The sequence below is a fragment of the Venustampulla echinocandica genome, assembly GCF_003357145.1.
Source record: "Venustampulla echinocandica strain BP 5553 chromosome Unknown scaffold_0, whole genome shotgun sequence".
Lineage (NCBI taxonomy): Eukaryota > Fungi > Ascomycota > Leotiomycetes > Helotiales > Pleuroascaceae > Venustampulla > Venustampulla echinocandica.
The window spans coordinates 6,250,845-6,268,185 of NW_022474205.1; the positions used below are offsets into that span (position 1 = coordinate 6,250,845).

General features: G+C 47.6%; 4 protein-coding genes across 4 annotated transcripts; all 4 read left to right on the forward strand.

Annotated features, from left to right (window-relative positions):
* Positions 1-1,016: 1,016 nt before the first annotated feature.
* BP5553_01931 (Uncharacterized protein) lies at positions 1,017-4,534 on the forward strand (the record flags this gene model as incomplete). Its single annotated transcript, XM_032010554.1, has 6 exons — positions 1,017-1,084; positions 1,137-1,422; positions 1,474-1,764; positions 1,826-2,003; positions 2,060-2,258; positions 2,305-4,534. The coding sequence occupies 6 exons, from the start codon at positions 1,017-1,019 to the stop codon at positions 4,532-4,534; spliced, it is 3,252 nt and encodes a 1,083-aa protein (XP_031874608.1).
* Positions 4,535-8,058: 3,524 nt separating this feature from the next.
* On the forward strand, positions 8,059-9,741 carry BP5553_01932 (Uncharacterized protein; the record flags this gene model as incomplete). Its single annotated transcript, XM_032010555.1, has 2 exons — positions 8,059-8,301; positions 8,356-9,741. The coding sequence occupies 2 exons, from the start codon at positions 8,059-8,061 to the stop codon at positions 9,739-9,741; spliced, it is 1,629 nt and encodes a 542-aa protein (XP_031874609.1).
* Positions 9,742-10,657: 916 nt separating this feature from the next.
* BP5553_01933 (Uncharacterized protein) lies at positions 10,658-11,423 on the forward strand (the record flags this gene model as incomplete). The annotated part of the gene is made up of 3 exons (XM_032010556.1): positions 10,658-10,684; positions 10,745-11,277; positions 11,330-11,423. 3 exons carry the CDS (start codon positions 10,658-10,660, stop codon positions 11,421-11,423), a joined length of 654 nt encoding a protein of 217 aa, XP_031874610.1.
* Positions 11,424-13,038: 1,615 nt separating this feature from the next.
* Positions 13,039-16,624, forward strand: BP5553_01934 (cAMP-binding protein; the record flags this gene model as incomplete). The annotated part of the gene is made up of 7 exons (XM_032010557.1): positions 13,039-13,294; positions 13,355-13,642; positions 13,700-14,047; positions 14,152-14,297; positions 14,347-14,893; positions 14,944-15,377; positions 15,437-16,624. The coding sequence occupies 7 exons, from the start codon at positions 13,039-13,041 to the stop codon at positions 16,622-16,624; spliced, it is 3,207 nt and encodes a 1,068-aa protein (XP_031874611.1).
* Between the last annotated feature and the right edge of the window lie 717 nt (positions 16,625-17,341).

The window sequence follows — 17,341 nt, forward strand, 5'->3', positions numbered from 1 at the left end:
TTTAGTACTTGCTAATGTGCATTAGCCCAGTTACAAAATACTGTATTCTAGTCCGCGCTCGCTGTATTTTACTCAGCCACTATTCTCAAGCCTGGTCATATGTGTGGCGTAAAATGTCACGCGTGTAGCGTAAGAGCAGGTTTCTCCAACTTTACATAGGCAGGTGCGCGGCAGCACGCTGGTGCCTGGGCACTGGAGCACTGTATCTCGTCTCCTTCCACATCACGATCGCGACGGTAGGATAATATGGACAGAGCCAGTCAAGTACTGCCACTAGGCGTGCCTCCTGGCGGCCTAAATCATACCGTGCCTTGTCCCAATCAATTTAGAATTCGAACCGTGGGCCAGGGAAGAATCGGCGCTAGCGGTCCAATGAATTGAATTGAAGGGCGCATTTGTCAAAAACTGGCGGGGGATAGGCGGGTTCTGTCGACCTATAGAGTGTTAGTTTTGAGGCTCCCCTCATTTGTACGGAGCTGGGCTCTTGCGCCATTGATGACTTTTGCGTGTTGGAAGCAATGGCCGGGCAAAGGATAACTAGACGTCTACTGTTATTAGATCATGGACCCAGAGCAAGAAGCCGAAGCTCTCGTTGGTCACGTTAGCTCATCATGCTCTTTACGGGGCTGGTCAGCGGTACGGAGTAGTCCGCAAGTTCTTCCTGAATTTGCCGATCACCGGTCTGTGCGTTTAGCGCGCGAAGCAAGAGCTGACGACCACCATTATCAAGGCTGGTGATTATGATCTGCCACGACGAACAGTAGAATTAAACTCGCTTGGAAAACATCGATCTAACGCTTAGAAGTCTGGTCTTGAAGTATTGATAGACATCGTGTATTCGACCGATCTTGGTAATACCCAGTTACAGCCGTTTCATTGGCGATAGCTTTGACCCCACCCGACACAAATCCCACGTTGCCTGTCGACACATACGATTTCTATAGTTCGACGTGCAATAGTAATTCATCATCTGCTGGTGCATTCGTGCTCGCGAGCTACGGCGGCCTATTAAAACCATGGTCCTAACCGTCCTCTATCCTCCTGACGGAGTTGGAGTTAGCGTAGCCTTGACCCTTACTGTCGAGTAAGTATGACCATACCCGGCACCATCCGCCGCTAACTCCTTCATTTCGCAGCATTGTCTTTGTCCATGGCCTCAACGGAGATGCGACTGGATCCTGGACGAACCCTGACACAAAAGCTTTCTGGCCAAAAGATTTCCTCCCAAGCGACATTCCCGACGCTCGAGTGATGACTTTTGGGTATAATGCCGATGCTGCATTTGGCAATACAACCGCAGATATTGTGGATCATGCTAAAGATCTGCTTAGTAGCCTGATTGACAAACGAGAAGAAGAGCACGAAAATCAGAGACCCATTATATTTATCGCTCACTCACTTGGTGGTATTGTAGTGAAGCAGGTTTGGAATTATGCCTCTGGTCCCTTATAATTATGTTACTAATGGGCCTAGGCTCTCGTCTCGGCTCGGATCGAATCTCAATACTCTCCTATCTGCGAACATACTACTGGGATCATCTTCTTTGGAACGCCACATCACGGTAGTGACAAAGCGGCGTACGGGAAAATTCTCACAAATGTCGCTTCAACCGTGATGCGCAAGCCAAACTCGAAACTTCTCAGCGCCTTGGAGACCAACAGCGATACACTGGCTCGACTTACGTCGGATTTCAGACATCAGTTGCCGCAGTATGAGATCGTCAGCTTTTACGAGAGAAAGCCTCTAGGGATATTCAAAAAGGAGGTAAGGAAGGACCTTACCGACAATCCATTATATTTACAAAGCTAACTACTGCCATTTTAAGAGTGTTGAGAAGCAGTCGGCATTGCTAGAAGTTGCTAGAGAAGACCAGATACCCGTTGATGCGAACCATCGAGACATGTGCAAGTTTTCAGGACGTGATGACGGAGATTATGAGAAATTATTCAAAAGAATACGGAGGATTCTTCGGGCAAAGGGCGATGTAAAGCAAAGTATTAGTGGTACGTGATAATAGCTATTAGGCGCGATATTACTGGTTATTAAAATAATCTTATAGATCCCTGCAATAAACATTACTTGATCCCACATAATGTCAGTGCGGTATTCACTGGGCGGTACGACGTGTGTAAAATGCTGCAGGAGAGCTGTCTATCATCAGGACCCTTCAAAATGAAACGCGTATTTGTCTTGTACGGCTTAGGAGGCTCTGGAAAAACACAAGTGTCGTTGAAATTTGCCCAAGACAACCGGGAGAGGTATTTTCACAACACTTGATAATTCGTATTAACTAATAACATTCAGTTTCTGGGGTGTGTTCTGGATCGACAGTAGCAACGATCAAACAATCGAGCAAGGATTCTCAAAGATCGCTCAAAGTTGCCAGATCGAAGATGATATACTATCGATTCGGACTTGGCTCTCAAATATTCCTCAACAGTGGCTCTTGATCTTTGATAACGCAGATGATCCCTCCATTGATATCTCTCGCTACTTTCCTGTTGGCTCACGGGGAACTATTCTAATAACTACACGCAATCCTGAATGCAAAGTTCACCAAACGGTCGGGTCGTACGAATTTGCAGGGATGGGGGTTGAAGAGGCCGTGGATTTGCTTCTCAAGGCTATTGGAACGGACGATCTATCTTCACAAGCCTCCCGACTAGCAGCCAGGAGCATTGTGACGACTTTAGGGAGCCTCTCTTTGGCCATCATCCAAGCAGGGGCTGTTATCAGGCAAAAGCTATGTCGGTTGGAAGACTACTGTGATACATATCGACGTCGCCGGCAAGAGCTGTTAAGCCGCGCGCCTACTCAAGCTAGCTCTGATTACAAGTATACAGTCTACACAACTTGGGAAGTCTCTGTCAATATGATCGAAGGAATGGGCAATGAGGTTGCGAGTCATGCGCTCGAACTGCTTCGGCTGTTCTCTTTCTTTCATTTTGACGGGATTTCCGAAGAAATCTTTAGGCAAGCTTGGGGAAACACAACACGCAAGCCATGTTCGGACTGGAAAGCCTCATATCAAGTCGACTGGTTTTATGAAGATGATTCTGAATGGGATCCATACCATATCCGAGAAGCTATCGCTTTGCTATCATCTTTCTCTCTGATACAAGTCGATGGGTTGACTAATAACGTCTCAATACACCCCCTTGTTCACGCATGGGCTCGTGACAGGCTAGGTATACCAGAACAGGAAAAGTGGTCATTTACAACAGCTCTAATATTGGCGGACTCTATATCTTGGAGGCAGAAAACGTCTGATTATAGCTTCCGAAGATCTTTAATATCTCATGTTACAACTTGTATAACTTTCTTAACGCCAGAAGCTTTATTTATTATTGGTAATAGTGAGGAAGAACGCCTTGAGACAGTTAGCAAATTTATCTGGGTTTTGGTTGACACTGGCCAATGGCAAAAGGCAGTCCAGCTTCAGGAGCAAGTACTTGAAGTAAGGAAGAGAACGTTCGGGGACGAGCACCCTGATACTCTCCGGTCAATGGGCAATCTTGCGGCGAGCTATAGCGATCTCGGCCGACGACAGGAGGCTGTAGAGCTTGAGGAGAAGGTGCTTGAAATAAGGGAGAGAACGCTTAGGGACGAGCACCCTGATATTCTCTTGTCAATAAGTAATCTTGCAAGGAGCTATAGCGATCTCGGCCGACGACAAGAAGCTGTAGAACTTGAGGAGAAAGTACTTGAAATAAGGAAGAGAATACTTGGGGATGAGCACCCTGATACTCTTCTATCAATAAGTAATCTTGCAAGGAGCTATAGCGATCTCGGCCGACAACAAGAAGCTGTAGAACTTGAAGAGAAAGTACTTGAAATAAGAAAGAGAATACTCGGGGATGAGCACCCTGATACTCTCCGGTCAATAAATAATCTTGCAGCGAGCTATAGCAATCTCGGCCGACAACAAGAAGCTATAGAACTTGAAGAGAAAGTACTTGAAATAAGAAAGAGAATACTCGGGAATGAGCACCCTGATACTCTCCGGTCAATAAGTAATCTTGCAATGAGCTATAGTTATTTCGGCCGACAACAAGAAGCTATAGAATTTGAAGAGAAAGTACTTGAAGTACGAAAGAGAATATTTGGGGACGAGCACCCTGATACTCTTCTATCAATAAGTAATCTTGCAGTAAGCTATAACGATATCGGCCGACAACAAGAAGCTATAAAACTTAAAGAAAAAGTACTTGAAATAAGAAGAAAAATACTCGGGGACGAGCACCCTGACACTCTCTTGTCAATAAGTAATCTTGCGATGAGTTATTACGATATCGGCCGACGACAAGAAGCTATAGAACTTGAGGAGAAATCGCTTGAAGTAAAGAAGAGAACACTTGGGGACGAGCACCCTGACACTCTCTTGTCAATAGATAATCTTGAGTTCTATCTTACTAACTTAGCTAATCCTCTAAATCTTGATCTTTATTCAACTTTACAACCTGAGTATCGGATTGAACGGAAGATAAGAAGTCGCTGGACTTTGAGATCTTTGGCTAAAAGGATTTATCGATAAATAGATATAAATATCATATAACTTGGGTAACGTTTATGAACTTGGGATCCAAGTCCCATTAGTAGCTTTCTCCCCCGATGGCAAGCAAGTCGTATCTGAATTTCACGACAAGACGCTCGAGGGGCACTCATCCTCGGTCAGCTCGGTTGCCGTCTCACCCGACGGCAAGCAGGTCGTATCTGGATCAGTAGACGGGACGATACGACTTTGGGACGCTGCCACGGGAGCACCACTCCAAACACTCGAGGACAACTCTCCTTCGGTCAGTTCAGTAGCCTTTTCACCGGACGGCAAACTACTACCAGCTTTACATGTATCGAATGAGTGGGTAGCAGAAGGTACTACGAAACTTCTCTGGCTACCACCTGAATATCGAGCGGATTGTGAAGCTGTTTGAAAAGAATATGCCGTTTTAGGACATTCGTCGGGTAGACTTTCATTCTTTAAGTTCACGCAAGAGTTAAAGCTTATATGTACAAAGATAACCTATAAGATAAAATACTCTGCACGTGCTGTAATTACTGTAACCACTATCTCCATTATTACCAAGTGACCAGAATCCTTGATCGCTTAATTGGAGGTACCAAACCTATGTGGCGACGTCGCATGACACAGCACTCCCTGTCCACCACAGGGCTGACAATAACTTTTTAGCATCGTGGCGAGACTTGGAAATCCAGATCCAACCGTTCTATGAGTTTGGTAGGCGAACAGTGGTGCTCTGGGTCGAGGGGTTCTATTATACTATAAAAAGAAGCTCTTCGCAAATCATGGGAGCGGCGACGACACAATCGTAATTTTCAGAGTAAACGGGCTAGCAGTGTTCGGGAGGAGACACACAACATAACTAATATAAAACTACGAGAAATTTTGATATATTCACAGAATCAGAGCCGCTTAAATCTAAAGTACCAATAGTTTGTCTCGTAACAGGGTGCGTCTCTCGACCCAGGGACGGACGTTACTGATAGGATGTTTGCTCTTCTATCGCTGTCTCTTTACCAAAAAGCATATTCGACGGGTATGTATTTATATGCTCTCTCCTCTGAAGCCAGAATGAAGAAAAACAGGGCAATACATTCTACAGATGTCTAGAATCTCATCCGCCAAGGGGTCTACTATTACCTCCAATTACGAGTTCGATTCAAATCGCACAGGTAGATAAAAAGAGCAAGCTCGCGCTTAACCCCTTAGGCAACTTCTTACATAAAACCTATAATGCTACTGTCAAGTGCTCTTCCGCAAACAAAGCATAAAAACGGCATATACCGCCGCAGCAGGAGGCTTGCAACAGCCTCCAATAAAACGCATCCACGCATAATACAGATAGATAGCCATCCGTGAAGATCTGTTACGAAGTCACCACGTATAGAAAGTACCTACGTAACATGTGAAGGGCCCACAAAACCATCCGCCACTAAGCTATCCGCATGGCTTTCTCCGCATGGTCTTGCGATCAGGACACCAGATGCTCTTTACTCGTTAATCGGCAGCAACGGGAAATGTGCTAGTGAACCGTGTGTGGCTTGCAGAGACCTCGAATAGCGGAGGGCATTGGTGGAGGAGAGCGCAGTTCAGATTGGGGCAGCTGCCTCAGCGAACCATAAATTAGCCAACGAGACAGTTGCGGGATAAAGGGCCATGGTAATGGCATGGGAAGCCAACGGCCAGGCCGGCCGGCCATGTCGTGAAAGCTTTTGGCTGTTGAGAAACCAGAGTCTAGGAGGCAAGAGAGACGGCAATATCAAGAGCCCATCTCTGAACAGCTTCTCAGCATCTGGCTTTGTGTGAAGAGAGCGCAGGAGCTGCCTTAATATGCATGCGCCGATCAGAGAGCCTAAGCCTTGTGAAACCGATGTTCAAACAGCCTTGACTAATTTCATGAAATGTCTCTCCGCCGCTGCAGCCACCCGCGAAGTCCGGATATGTGTGGCCAGCCGGGCCCATGCCAGTGCCATGTGTGGTGCCACCGCTACTGTATGCCGGACCGAGATATTGGCCCAATATGTAGGTACCACACCACACGCACAGCATCGCACGTTTTCATCCAGCAGTTAGCCTTTGTCAAAACTCCATGTTGGTTCGGCTTTTGGGCCTCTGCGCATATCCGTGGAGTTGCTTCATTGGCCCTTTGCACATTTTGACGCTACGGAGTAGGTCTCCGGATACGGTAGTGGCGGCATTCCAGACTCAAGAACAGCCGCAGCTGACCACTAAAGCAATAGAAGCATTCCTCGCGGGCCCCTAGGACTGCCAGATGCTCTGCAGGGTTGTGGTCTTTGGCTTGCTGCGGAACTGTGCGTATGCGTGAACTGGTGGGGAGGCTATCCTTGGGTCTCAAATGAGGAGCGGTCGTGCTGTTTGTCTTTATCAGCCTCGAAATGAAATCATCGCTCTGGCGTCTTGCCTACCATGTCAAGCTAACTTAGGCCGCCGTTATTGCCTTGGTAGAGGGCCGTGAGAAGATACCGGGGACTAGTGAAATGTCGAGGAGAGCTAGATCTGATGTGAAGCTACCCCAGATTTTAAATCCTAATTACAACACAATGAATGGCCATCCCCACAAATACCATGTGTCATCTGCTAAAGGCGGTTCAAAGGTACTTTTTGAAGGCTGATTATGTGCGGCGCACTCGTGATATTGGTTCTATACGGAATTAGTTGTTGGCCGAAAACAGAGGTCCCCCGCCTCGTCAAAATCGCCATATCCGTCACTTATCCTTTGAGGCCTCGAACCTTAACACATAAAGACCACTAGATGATCCTTTCTTCTTCTAGAACGTCAAAACAAAGGCATCTTACTTTGAGTTCAAGCTGTATATATAACCTTTGGATCATTAGCAGCCTGTCGACACGTTGCCCCAACAAAGGAGACCGCAGTAGTGCATACTTCAGGGGCATCGACCACTAGAACCGCATAGCTCAGCCGCTGGTTGCAGCAGTTCCAGAACACCATCTTGACCGGAAAGGGGCAGGTCCGGGTACTCGCAACAGGTTCGTCCCAAACTCTCTGATACTTTACTGTCCAACCGCAAGACAAACCCCAAGCGCTTGATCCATTTTCCTCAAAACAAAGTCATCCACCGCCACGTAAGATAGTCTTCCCTCTTGCTAAAAAATTTCGCTAGAACCCCTTTTTAGAAGAACGTTGCTGTTCCTTCATGAAAGCCGTCCCCCCGACTAACTTCAAAGCCTTGCTCACGAAGTTCTTTGGCGGCACAACAGACGCAGTAAGGCGTAACACGCGTTGTTTGCTATAGAACGGCAAAATCTATACGGCATACTTATACCAATATCACGGGGTTCCTATTCACTGGTGCCGCGCGAGGGCCTGGCGTATTGTTAAATCTGCAAAACATTAACAAACCCCTATCACATCAGATTCCACTTCACCAGTCTTCGCATCCTCTTGGACCTTAGACAGTGCCACTTGGCCTTCATAAAGACAAGGCCCTTCATCAGGACACAGTAAATCGCAGGGAACCTTCCGCAACCGCCAAATTATTGCCGGAGGAATCCGCAGAATGCCACAGTCTCCGCCGCCATCAAATAGCGGCGACCATCTTCAACAGGACACACATCACTTGCTTCAACATAATTCAAATATGGGTTATCCACAAGAACGCTTCCAACATGACGAGGGAGTCCACTTGCGATCCGATCATGGCTCGCCACACCTGAAGGAGGAGCCCGACGCGTATCGGGGACAGCATGGCCCGTATTCATACCAACACCAATATCATGACTCGGGAATTGAGGTACAATATGTAAGTGACCAATACTTGCTTCCTTATCCCATGTGTGAACTGACACAAACGCAGGACGGCTATAGTCAGGATTATAATGGAATAGGGGGCCAGGACCGATACAGCACACCGGCAATGTCGTCGTCGTCAATGTCACCACCGTCAATGAACACAACTGATGTCTTGCGTACAAGGAGTGGCCTGGGGATTCAAAGAGGACAACAAATTCTTAGGCCAAAGCCTGCAACCCAAAATACAATTGAAAAGCCCCCGAAGGCCAAGAAGGCCAAGAAGGAAAAGGTCAAAGCAGAGAAGAAGGTCCCAAGACTGGACAAGCCGCTCAGCGAGTTGACGAAGGACTGGAAGAACGTAGCTGTGGTCGATATTGACGCTTATGTCAACCGGTCTGCGGATGAGCGGCGGAGAGAAGTGACAGAAGGGAAGGTGCCGGGAAAAGTTAAGCGTCCAATGAACTCCTTCATGCTGTACCGGAAAGCATACCAAAATCGGACAAAAGACTGGTGTCTTCAAAATAACCATCAGGTGGTCTCGCAGGTCTGTGGCGACAGCTGGCCGCTAGAGCCTGATGAAGTGAGGGAGCAGTTCAACGAATGGGCACGAGTTGAGAGGGCAAACCACCAGAATGCTCATCCAGGCTATAAGTTCTCGCCGACAAAGCCGGGCGTAGGAAAAGGAACAAAACGAAAGCCGTCTGAGGCGCCATCTATGTCGGAGGAGTCCGAACTAGATGATTATGACTGGCAAAGCGCATCGAGCAGAAGGACAAAAAGGTCGAAAGAAACCCCAACTCCAATCAGGGACATGCCGGTCGCATACCCAACTACGAGATCGGCATACCAATACTCGTCAAGGGAAAGTTCAGTAGACCCAAACTACCGACCTTACAACATATCGTCATTCCATGCTTCCAACCCAGGAAGAGCGCCACCTCCACAATATCAAGCGAACTTGCCGCCTGGTCAGTACTGGCAAATGACAAGTCGACCACACCCAACCATGGCTGCGGCGGAAGATATAATTCATACAGCGACGGTGTCGCCCGGTGAAAACGTGAACTTTCTCGGGCTTCCTGGAGGCCATGAGTTTGACATGATGAGTGTGTATGGACAATACGAAGGCCCGCCTCCGGCACCGGAACAGAAAATCGATCCTTCTTTGCTCTCTCCATCACATGGATTGTATATTGACGGTGGTTATGGGAGTCGTACTATCGATGGCATATATTTGGGCGACACCCAATATGGCCAGAAATATACTGTTGGATATGACGTGGCTGATCCCAGTCTGGTCGATCCAGCCATGCCATATATGGAACCAGAGCATAATCAGGACGGAATGCCACTTAATGATCCACATATGGACATCCTCGGAGGTCGCGAGGCCGGTTGGTCCATGTTGGAAGATTGCTCGGAATTCGACAAGTGGAATCACCCTGAGTAGGTTTCACTCTTTATCCAGAAGCTATTCGAGCAACTTTCCTTAGTTTAAGTTTTGTCGTGGTCAGGTGGAACCACCTTTTAAACCATCTAGTAGCAAGAAATAGCGTTGGCCGTTGACTTATTTCGTTTTGTATGGCGTTCGGTGGGAGCAGATGGCTTAAACCATCTTTATGTAGTATTGTAAGGAAATTTCAGTTTCACAACTTAAAATTCATGAGTTCAGTACCTTGTCCATAATTGCGTGATCAGGGATTGAACTGTGGCGTCTAGCCATGGCTTCCCCAAATAATTGTGATAGAGACATCGTTATCATGTAGGTACATTTTTGCGTTTAAATTTGGCCGGATCGTAGGCGTAATGGACATAAAACGACGACTACTAGATTGCGGTTCCGTCTTGAGACGTTGCGTAGTAAATATCGAAGTCATTCTTTCCGATAGTTGCAAATAGCGAATATTATTAGCGGCACCGAGTGATTGTTTATTGAAATAGAAGGAATTCGAATCGGTGGTTAAGGGTCTGAAGAATGGAGGCTGGACGAATCACCAACACCGACCTTGAAACAAGGCCGATTGTCCTGCACGTAGCCGTTCCGTCAGTGGTGGGACCGGCCAGCTCGTGGGCAAAGAACAAAGTCGGGAGGACAATGAGATAAATTTTTCAGGCATTGTTCGATCCAAATATTAGGCTTTGAGACAAGGGGAAAAGTATGAACTAGCACAGAATCTCAAGTGTTTTAGGGGTAAGAGTCGTCGGCTGTTCCTGGCGGCAGTCCGTGTTCGGACTTGTCGCGTCAGGAAACCGCCCGCTATTTATTACAAGCGCGCCACGAAGCCGCCTTTAACACAAACACAAACACGAAACCACAAGGCTGAAGGCTGAAGGATTTTACTTTCACGCGATTTCCATACAAACAAATGTATGGAGATTTGGGCATCAAGCTTGTAAGAATAACCCAATCCTACCAATTGTTTCTCGTCTGTCATATTAACCATTTGCTGCAGGTCCAACATGCCAAGCGGACTCAAAAGCTGGAGCATCTCCCGGCATATCAGACCGAAACCGTACGCGCCGTGACTCGAGAAGTTCGAGAGCTGGACAAGGACGTATCAAATGTTCTCCAGTCCTTTGGTGGCTCATTCGACCCATCTGCCGATCCCGCAACGGCCTGCACCCTGCTCGTCGACCACCTCTGTATGCGCCGGAACAAGCGATGTCTTCTCGCATACCACCGCACGCGTACTGACAAGTTGGAGGAAATGGTGTGGAATGGTAGTGATATTATCGACCTTGCCGCACAACCAGAGAGGGCTCTGGACGGACAGGGCGCTGGGCCTGATTTAGGGAGCGGAGAGGGCAATAGCAGCAGCCTAAGCCCGGAAGAGGTGGAATATGTGAGGCAGTATAGTGATCTGCTAGCTGCGTATAAAGGCCAGTGGACCGATATAGATTTGACTGGAAGCTTGGAACCCCCGCGCGATTTGTTCATCGACGTTCGAGTCCTGAAAGATGCGGGCGAGATACAAACAGAATATGGGTCAGTCTGCCATGGTATATTGGGTTACTTATGGGGCTAACCGGAGGGCCAGAACAATAAATCTTACGATGAATTCCCAATTCTATGTGCGCCAGGGAGATGTCGAACGTCTTATTGCGCAGGGATATTTGCAGAAGCTTAGCTGAGAAGCAGCAGACAAGCAGCAAGTACGAGCGATCTCGGGAGCTCATATCTGAAGCAGATATGGCAATGCAGCCATAACTTCAAAGGACGAACGCGTGGCCTTCCTAAGGATGTATCACCATCCAGCACGTAATAGCACCCCATCAGCTGCTCGAGACGAGCAGCTGCCGTTGAGGGCCTTTGGAGATACAAAGGATCTACTCCTGGAATTAAATTGCGGAAGGTCTGGCTAGGAGCAAGGAATTGGAGGGCCCCCGATTCGCAATGGGCGAACCTCACGCCCTGCATGGAGAGCACATTACAATGATTACATTGTGCCGTGCATTGCAGGTTGTGCTGGAGGAGGGTTAAGAGGGACTACGTTCTTGATGACGACTTCTCTGCAAGAACCAGGTGACTATCAGAAACCGCTTCCACATGCTAGAGCAAACAAAGCTGCATGGCGCGCTCCAGAGGCCTTTCTGGCGGTCCATTGCATAGTGTAGTGCAGTGCCGGGTATTATAGGAGCTATGGTGCTGGAGTGGTACTGCATAGGAAGCAGGTCGCAATCTGCAATGTATCGTGTTATATGGAGTATACTCCGTGCTTCATGGCAATCTGATAATACCTACTAGGCAGAGTACGAAATAATATGCGTAATAACATGCGGAATTTGCGTGTGTGAACCCTGCAAAGGTGGCTTGTTATCGCTGAAGTCGAGACCGTTGTGGGTTGGGCAGTGTGGGGGGGCGGCGTCTCCCAAGCTTTTACGCAATTCGTAGTGCTTATCAGGTCGCGGAAGAATTGCGCTATGGGCTATTGGCCTTGTACGAAGTAGGATAGAGATGTTGTTTACTTTGTTTACTTTGTATTCGTACTATATAATGATTTATGTTATATTCGATTCCTTAAGCAAGTAATAATTGGTCTTGCACAGACTTACTTCGCAATACAGCTTTGAGTGGCCCATATGAACCTACTGGGTAGGTAGCTCCCTTGGCGGGGTAGCAAATGCCGACAGCTGGTGGCGGGGCGGCAGCAGATACGCTGTGCAGTACTGTAGGCTGCACGTTGTGTTGCACAACTGCGCTGCGTACAGTAACACGTCTTGGAGGCAAAAAGACTTGCTTCGAGCACTGCCAACTTACTCTACAAAAGCAAGATGGGGCTACCATCTCTCTCTGTTAAGCATCGACGTCTCATTCCCAATGGGACTTTTCAATTTGTCCTGCGGTGTTCATGTTCATACGAGAACAGCGCTTATTATTAGCAGCAACACCGTGTGCGCCACTAGCAAGGCCTACCTAGGCACCTTATCTCGAGCTATCGGCTTTTCGGGTTAGCCAGGCTCAGTACGAGTAGCAGCAGCAAGGCTCCAGGGTTCTTAGCGGCATCGGGGTTCTCTCTTCTCCTACTGCGGTCCTGGTCCATCGTTGTTCGCGATTATTTTATCTGCGTTTTGGCAGTTGGTCCTTACGGAGGTATTGAATGCTGCTGTTTCATTAGGAGGTTTCTTGCTTGAGAGAGGTGCTGGTGCGGCAGGCCAGCAAGCCAGGAGAAAGTGAAGCAGCGAGCTCCTACTGCCAATTGTTGTTGGAGAAGGGCATCATCGCCAACGGGCAGCACCACCGGTCACCATGTCGCTCCCTTCTCACGGTTGGGGATCAACTCGGAGAGGGCGAGCAGCATCTTCTGCTTCTCGTTCAAGCGCACCTCCCATGACTGGCTCCCCAGACTCCCACAGCGCCTTGGACAATGCATCCTCTAGTATACGTTATGGATCCTTTAACGACCATCACGAATCCCAGCGGCCAGCACCAAATCCAGTGACCCCAAATAGCTATAGAGAGCCGACCCGCTCGTCGATACATCTCTCTTATCGGGGCGCTTCAGGTAAATAAGCTCTTGCAACCAGCATATTTAACAAATGTGCAATGGCTAATGTTACAACAGTTCCCATTGATAGTGCACAATTGGCCCTAAGCGTTCGAGAGGACACTGCAGAACTCGCATCCTACGGTCTCTCTGATAGAGGCTCTGTTCACAATGGCTCTCCTCAACCTCGGCGCCCCATCCAAACACATCTCGAATCCTATTTTCCCGGCGATTCTGACACGGAGTTATCCCGCCAGAACACCATCGAGGAAGTTCCAGAGCCCATATCGCCGGAAGAGAGCACCCCAGCAGACGGACGCCCAGGCACCTCTGCTCTCACGGATATGTTAAGGCGCTCCCCGCCGAGTACGTCAGGGTCAAATGAGGATCAACTGCGCTCAAATAAAATATGCAGTATAATAGGTCTCGACGGCAACTTGGAACAGGGGAATCTAGCGGTAAAACCAGGTAGCATTCAAGAAGATGAACGGACACCACTACTAGAAAGGCATCATGATTCCAGTAATCACGATCAGATACCAACTGAACGTGATCTTGAAAGACAAGAGATCACAAGGACATACAAGGCAAAGTTACGAGACTCTGTCCGGATACCTTTGGAAACACATATCAAAAGTGCTTGGAACGTTCTTAACCCTAGGCATTGGGAAAGGAGGGTTATCTGGCAAAATGCTGTGGTTGCACCGGTTGGATATCTCCCAGCGGTTATTCTGGGCCTTTTGCTCAATATTCTTGACGCTTTATCATATGGTATGTACTTTGCGGACTCCCGAAGACAGGAAATTCTCGCTCCTGGTTGTAACAAAGCAATAACACATAACAAATTCCTCGAAACTGATTCTTCGTGTGTGTAGGGATGATTCTCTTCCCGCTAGGACAACCTATTTTTGAGAAGCTTGGCTCCGCGGGCATCTCCATGTTTTACATCAGCTGCATTATATCTCAATTGGTATATTCTTGTGGCGGGAGTCGCTTTACTGGTGGTATCGGCTCCGAAATGGTTGGTGTCTTGTTGACTACAATGCTGTGCGCCGCTAACCAAAGTGCAGATCGAGGTTGTGCCATTCTTCCATAAGATGGCTTTTACTATTATGGAGAAGGTTGGAGAGGACAATCCGAAGGCTGTCATTGCAACCACAATTACATCATATGCCATTAGCTCTATCCTAACCGGAATTGTCTTCTTCCTCATGGGGATTTTTAAGTGTGGATATATTGTCGGCTTCATTCCGAGACATATCTTGACTGGTTGTATCGGCGGCGTCGGTTGGTTCTTAATCGCAACAGGCTTCGAGGTTTCTGCCCGCTTAGACGGTAACCTGGACTACAACTTTGATACTTTGCGCAAGCTGTTCGAGGGGGATACTGTTGCCTTGTGGAGCATTCCGTTCATCCTTGCGGTAATTCTTTACAGGTTGCAACGAACGATCAAGAACCGATACTTATTGCCGGTTTATATATTGACGATTCCCGCAATCTTCTATTTCTTTGCTTTATCACTTGATGAACTGGATCTAAACAAGTTAACGCGGGATGGATGGGTTTTTGAGGGGCCAGAAGCCGGAGAGCCATGGTGGTACTTTTATACATTATATGGTAAGCCTTATTCTCCCATGTTGCTTTTGGAAACTGGCTCACAATACTAGATTTCAAGATAGTGCATTGGGGAGCCATAGCAGACACCATACCGGCAATGTTTGCACTCACTTTCTTCGGCATCTTACACGTTCCGATCAATGTTCCCTCACTCGCTTTTAGCATCGGTGAAGATAACCTGAGTCTAGACAGAGAGCTTATTGCGCATGGTTTATCTAATGCCCTCTCAGGTTTTGCTGGCAGTATACAGAACTATCTAGTATATGCCAATAGCGTGCTTTTCTATCGGAGCGGCGGTGATAGTCGGGTCGCCGGAGTCATGCTTGCTGTCTTCACTGGCGGGGTTCTCGTTATAGGCCCAGCTACCATCGGGTATATTCCGGTAATGATGGTGGGCGTACTAATATTTGTGCTTGGGTTTGAGCTATTCCTTGAAGCTGTATGGGAGCCGAGGAAGAAGCTGAACCTGCTAGAATACCTTACTGTAAGCACTTTCAAAACAACAGCTCGCCCATTATTTATACCATGACTAACGCTACTTAGGTGGTCACAATCGTACTAGTCATGGGCATCTACGATTTTGTAACTGGGATTTTCATCGGAATCGGTCTTGCCTTCTTGTCGCTCGTGGTCTTTACCTCCAGGGTCCCAGCTATTAGGGCATCGCATTCTGGTGAAATTGCCGGCTCAACCGTTCGGAGGAACCCTACACAGCACGGCTACCTTCGCAAAGCTGGGCAACAGATCCATATCACGAAGTTAGTGGGTTATCTATTTTTCGGCACGATTGTTAGCGTTGAGGAGCGCCTTCGTGCATTGATTGATGACGAGGCTTTTCATGCCCGACCTATCCGATTTTTGGTCCTCGATCTGTACCACGTTACCGGAATTGACTACTCGGCCGCGGAGGCGTTTAATCGGGTGAACAGAATATTTAGCAAGAAAGGAGTCACACTAGTTATAACTGGTGTGGTCTCCGGTGGGCCATTAAGCTCATCTTTGTTTGCTGTTGGGCTTGGGCAGGATGGAAATGAGGTCAAATTATTCGCCGAGCTTAACTCTGCTCTCGAGTTCTGCGAGAATCAGTTGTTGAAAACACTTTATATGAGCAAGGAAGCCCGTACCCTGCGAAACGCACCCACCTATCTCGATGTCCCTGGCCAGGATCAACAAGTTCATCACTCCATAGACGCTCAGTTTAGTTCACCACGCCGCAACCATCTTCAGAATGCGGCCATCTCAACGCTGGCCGAGATTCCAGGAGAATCTCGATATGCAAGTTTCAAAGAACCGCTCCGACTTATCCTACAAAGTTTCCAGGGCCTTACTAGCCAGAATGAGGATTTCTGGTTTCGAGCTGTGCCTTACTTCACAAGGAAGGAGTACCTTGCAGGCACAATCATCTACCACTGTGGCGAGCAAGCTGATGGCTTCTACCTCCTTGAGACTGGTATCCTCCGGGCTGATTACGAGTTACCGCAAGGCCGCTATTTCGAGAGTATCGTTGCAGGAACTACATGTGGAGAGCTGCCATTCTTCTCGGAGACCGCGCGTACTGCCACTGTCCAAGCAGAGCGTGATGCCATCGCTTGGCTTATGGATCGAGAGAATTGGGAGAAGTTACAAAAGGCGGAACCGGATGTTGCGCAAGAACTGTTGAGGATATCTTTGAAGCTTACGAGTGAGAGGATGAGTACTATTACTTCTTATGTGTTAACAATCGCCGGGTAGGCTTTTTGTTTATAGCGTACTTGGTATATACCTTGGTTACATGCATTGGGTGGAGTCTTTGGATATTTGATTTACGCACGGAATGGTTTGGACTTACTGTACGGAAATTTCTGAAATCCGTATTAGTTTCTTGTTGGGATAGATTACTATGACGAGTAATTGAACGCAGGTCTTTTCGTGTCCTCAAGACTTTCCGTTCATGAAATATAATTTTGAAATCCAGCCACGGAACACTGAAGTAACTACGGACATTGTTAATCGCGGAAACTAGAATCGGAAGAGCCCCGTGAAGAGCCTTGTTGATTTCTCATCCGACAACTACGAGCCTCCCCTTTTCACTTCCCCCCTGCCCAGCTGATTAACCAAAAACCCCAGTCGCGGAATACCTCCACGCCCTGACAAATCGCATCGAGACCACGAGGAAGACCAACGCATATTATACGATCCATTCTACTCCCAACTAGCAGTGGTAGATAATATAATATAGTGTAGGAATCGATATTTGTAATGTATTCAGAGTGCGGAACGGACGCTGCAGTTGCTCACTACGAATTAGAAATGGCTTGTATGTTACTTCGTATCTAGATGTATATAAGAATTCGTGAAACTGCTCTGGACCAAGGCATATTTTTGATCTCGATCATCAGTCAAGCAATCAAGCACTCAAATCCAAAACCACTATTTTATTGTCTGCAAGCTAGGTCCAAAAACACTTCT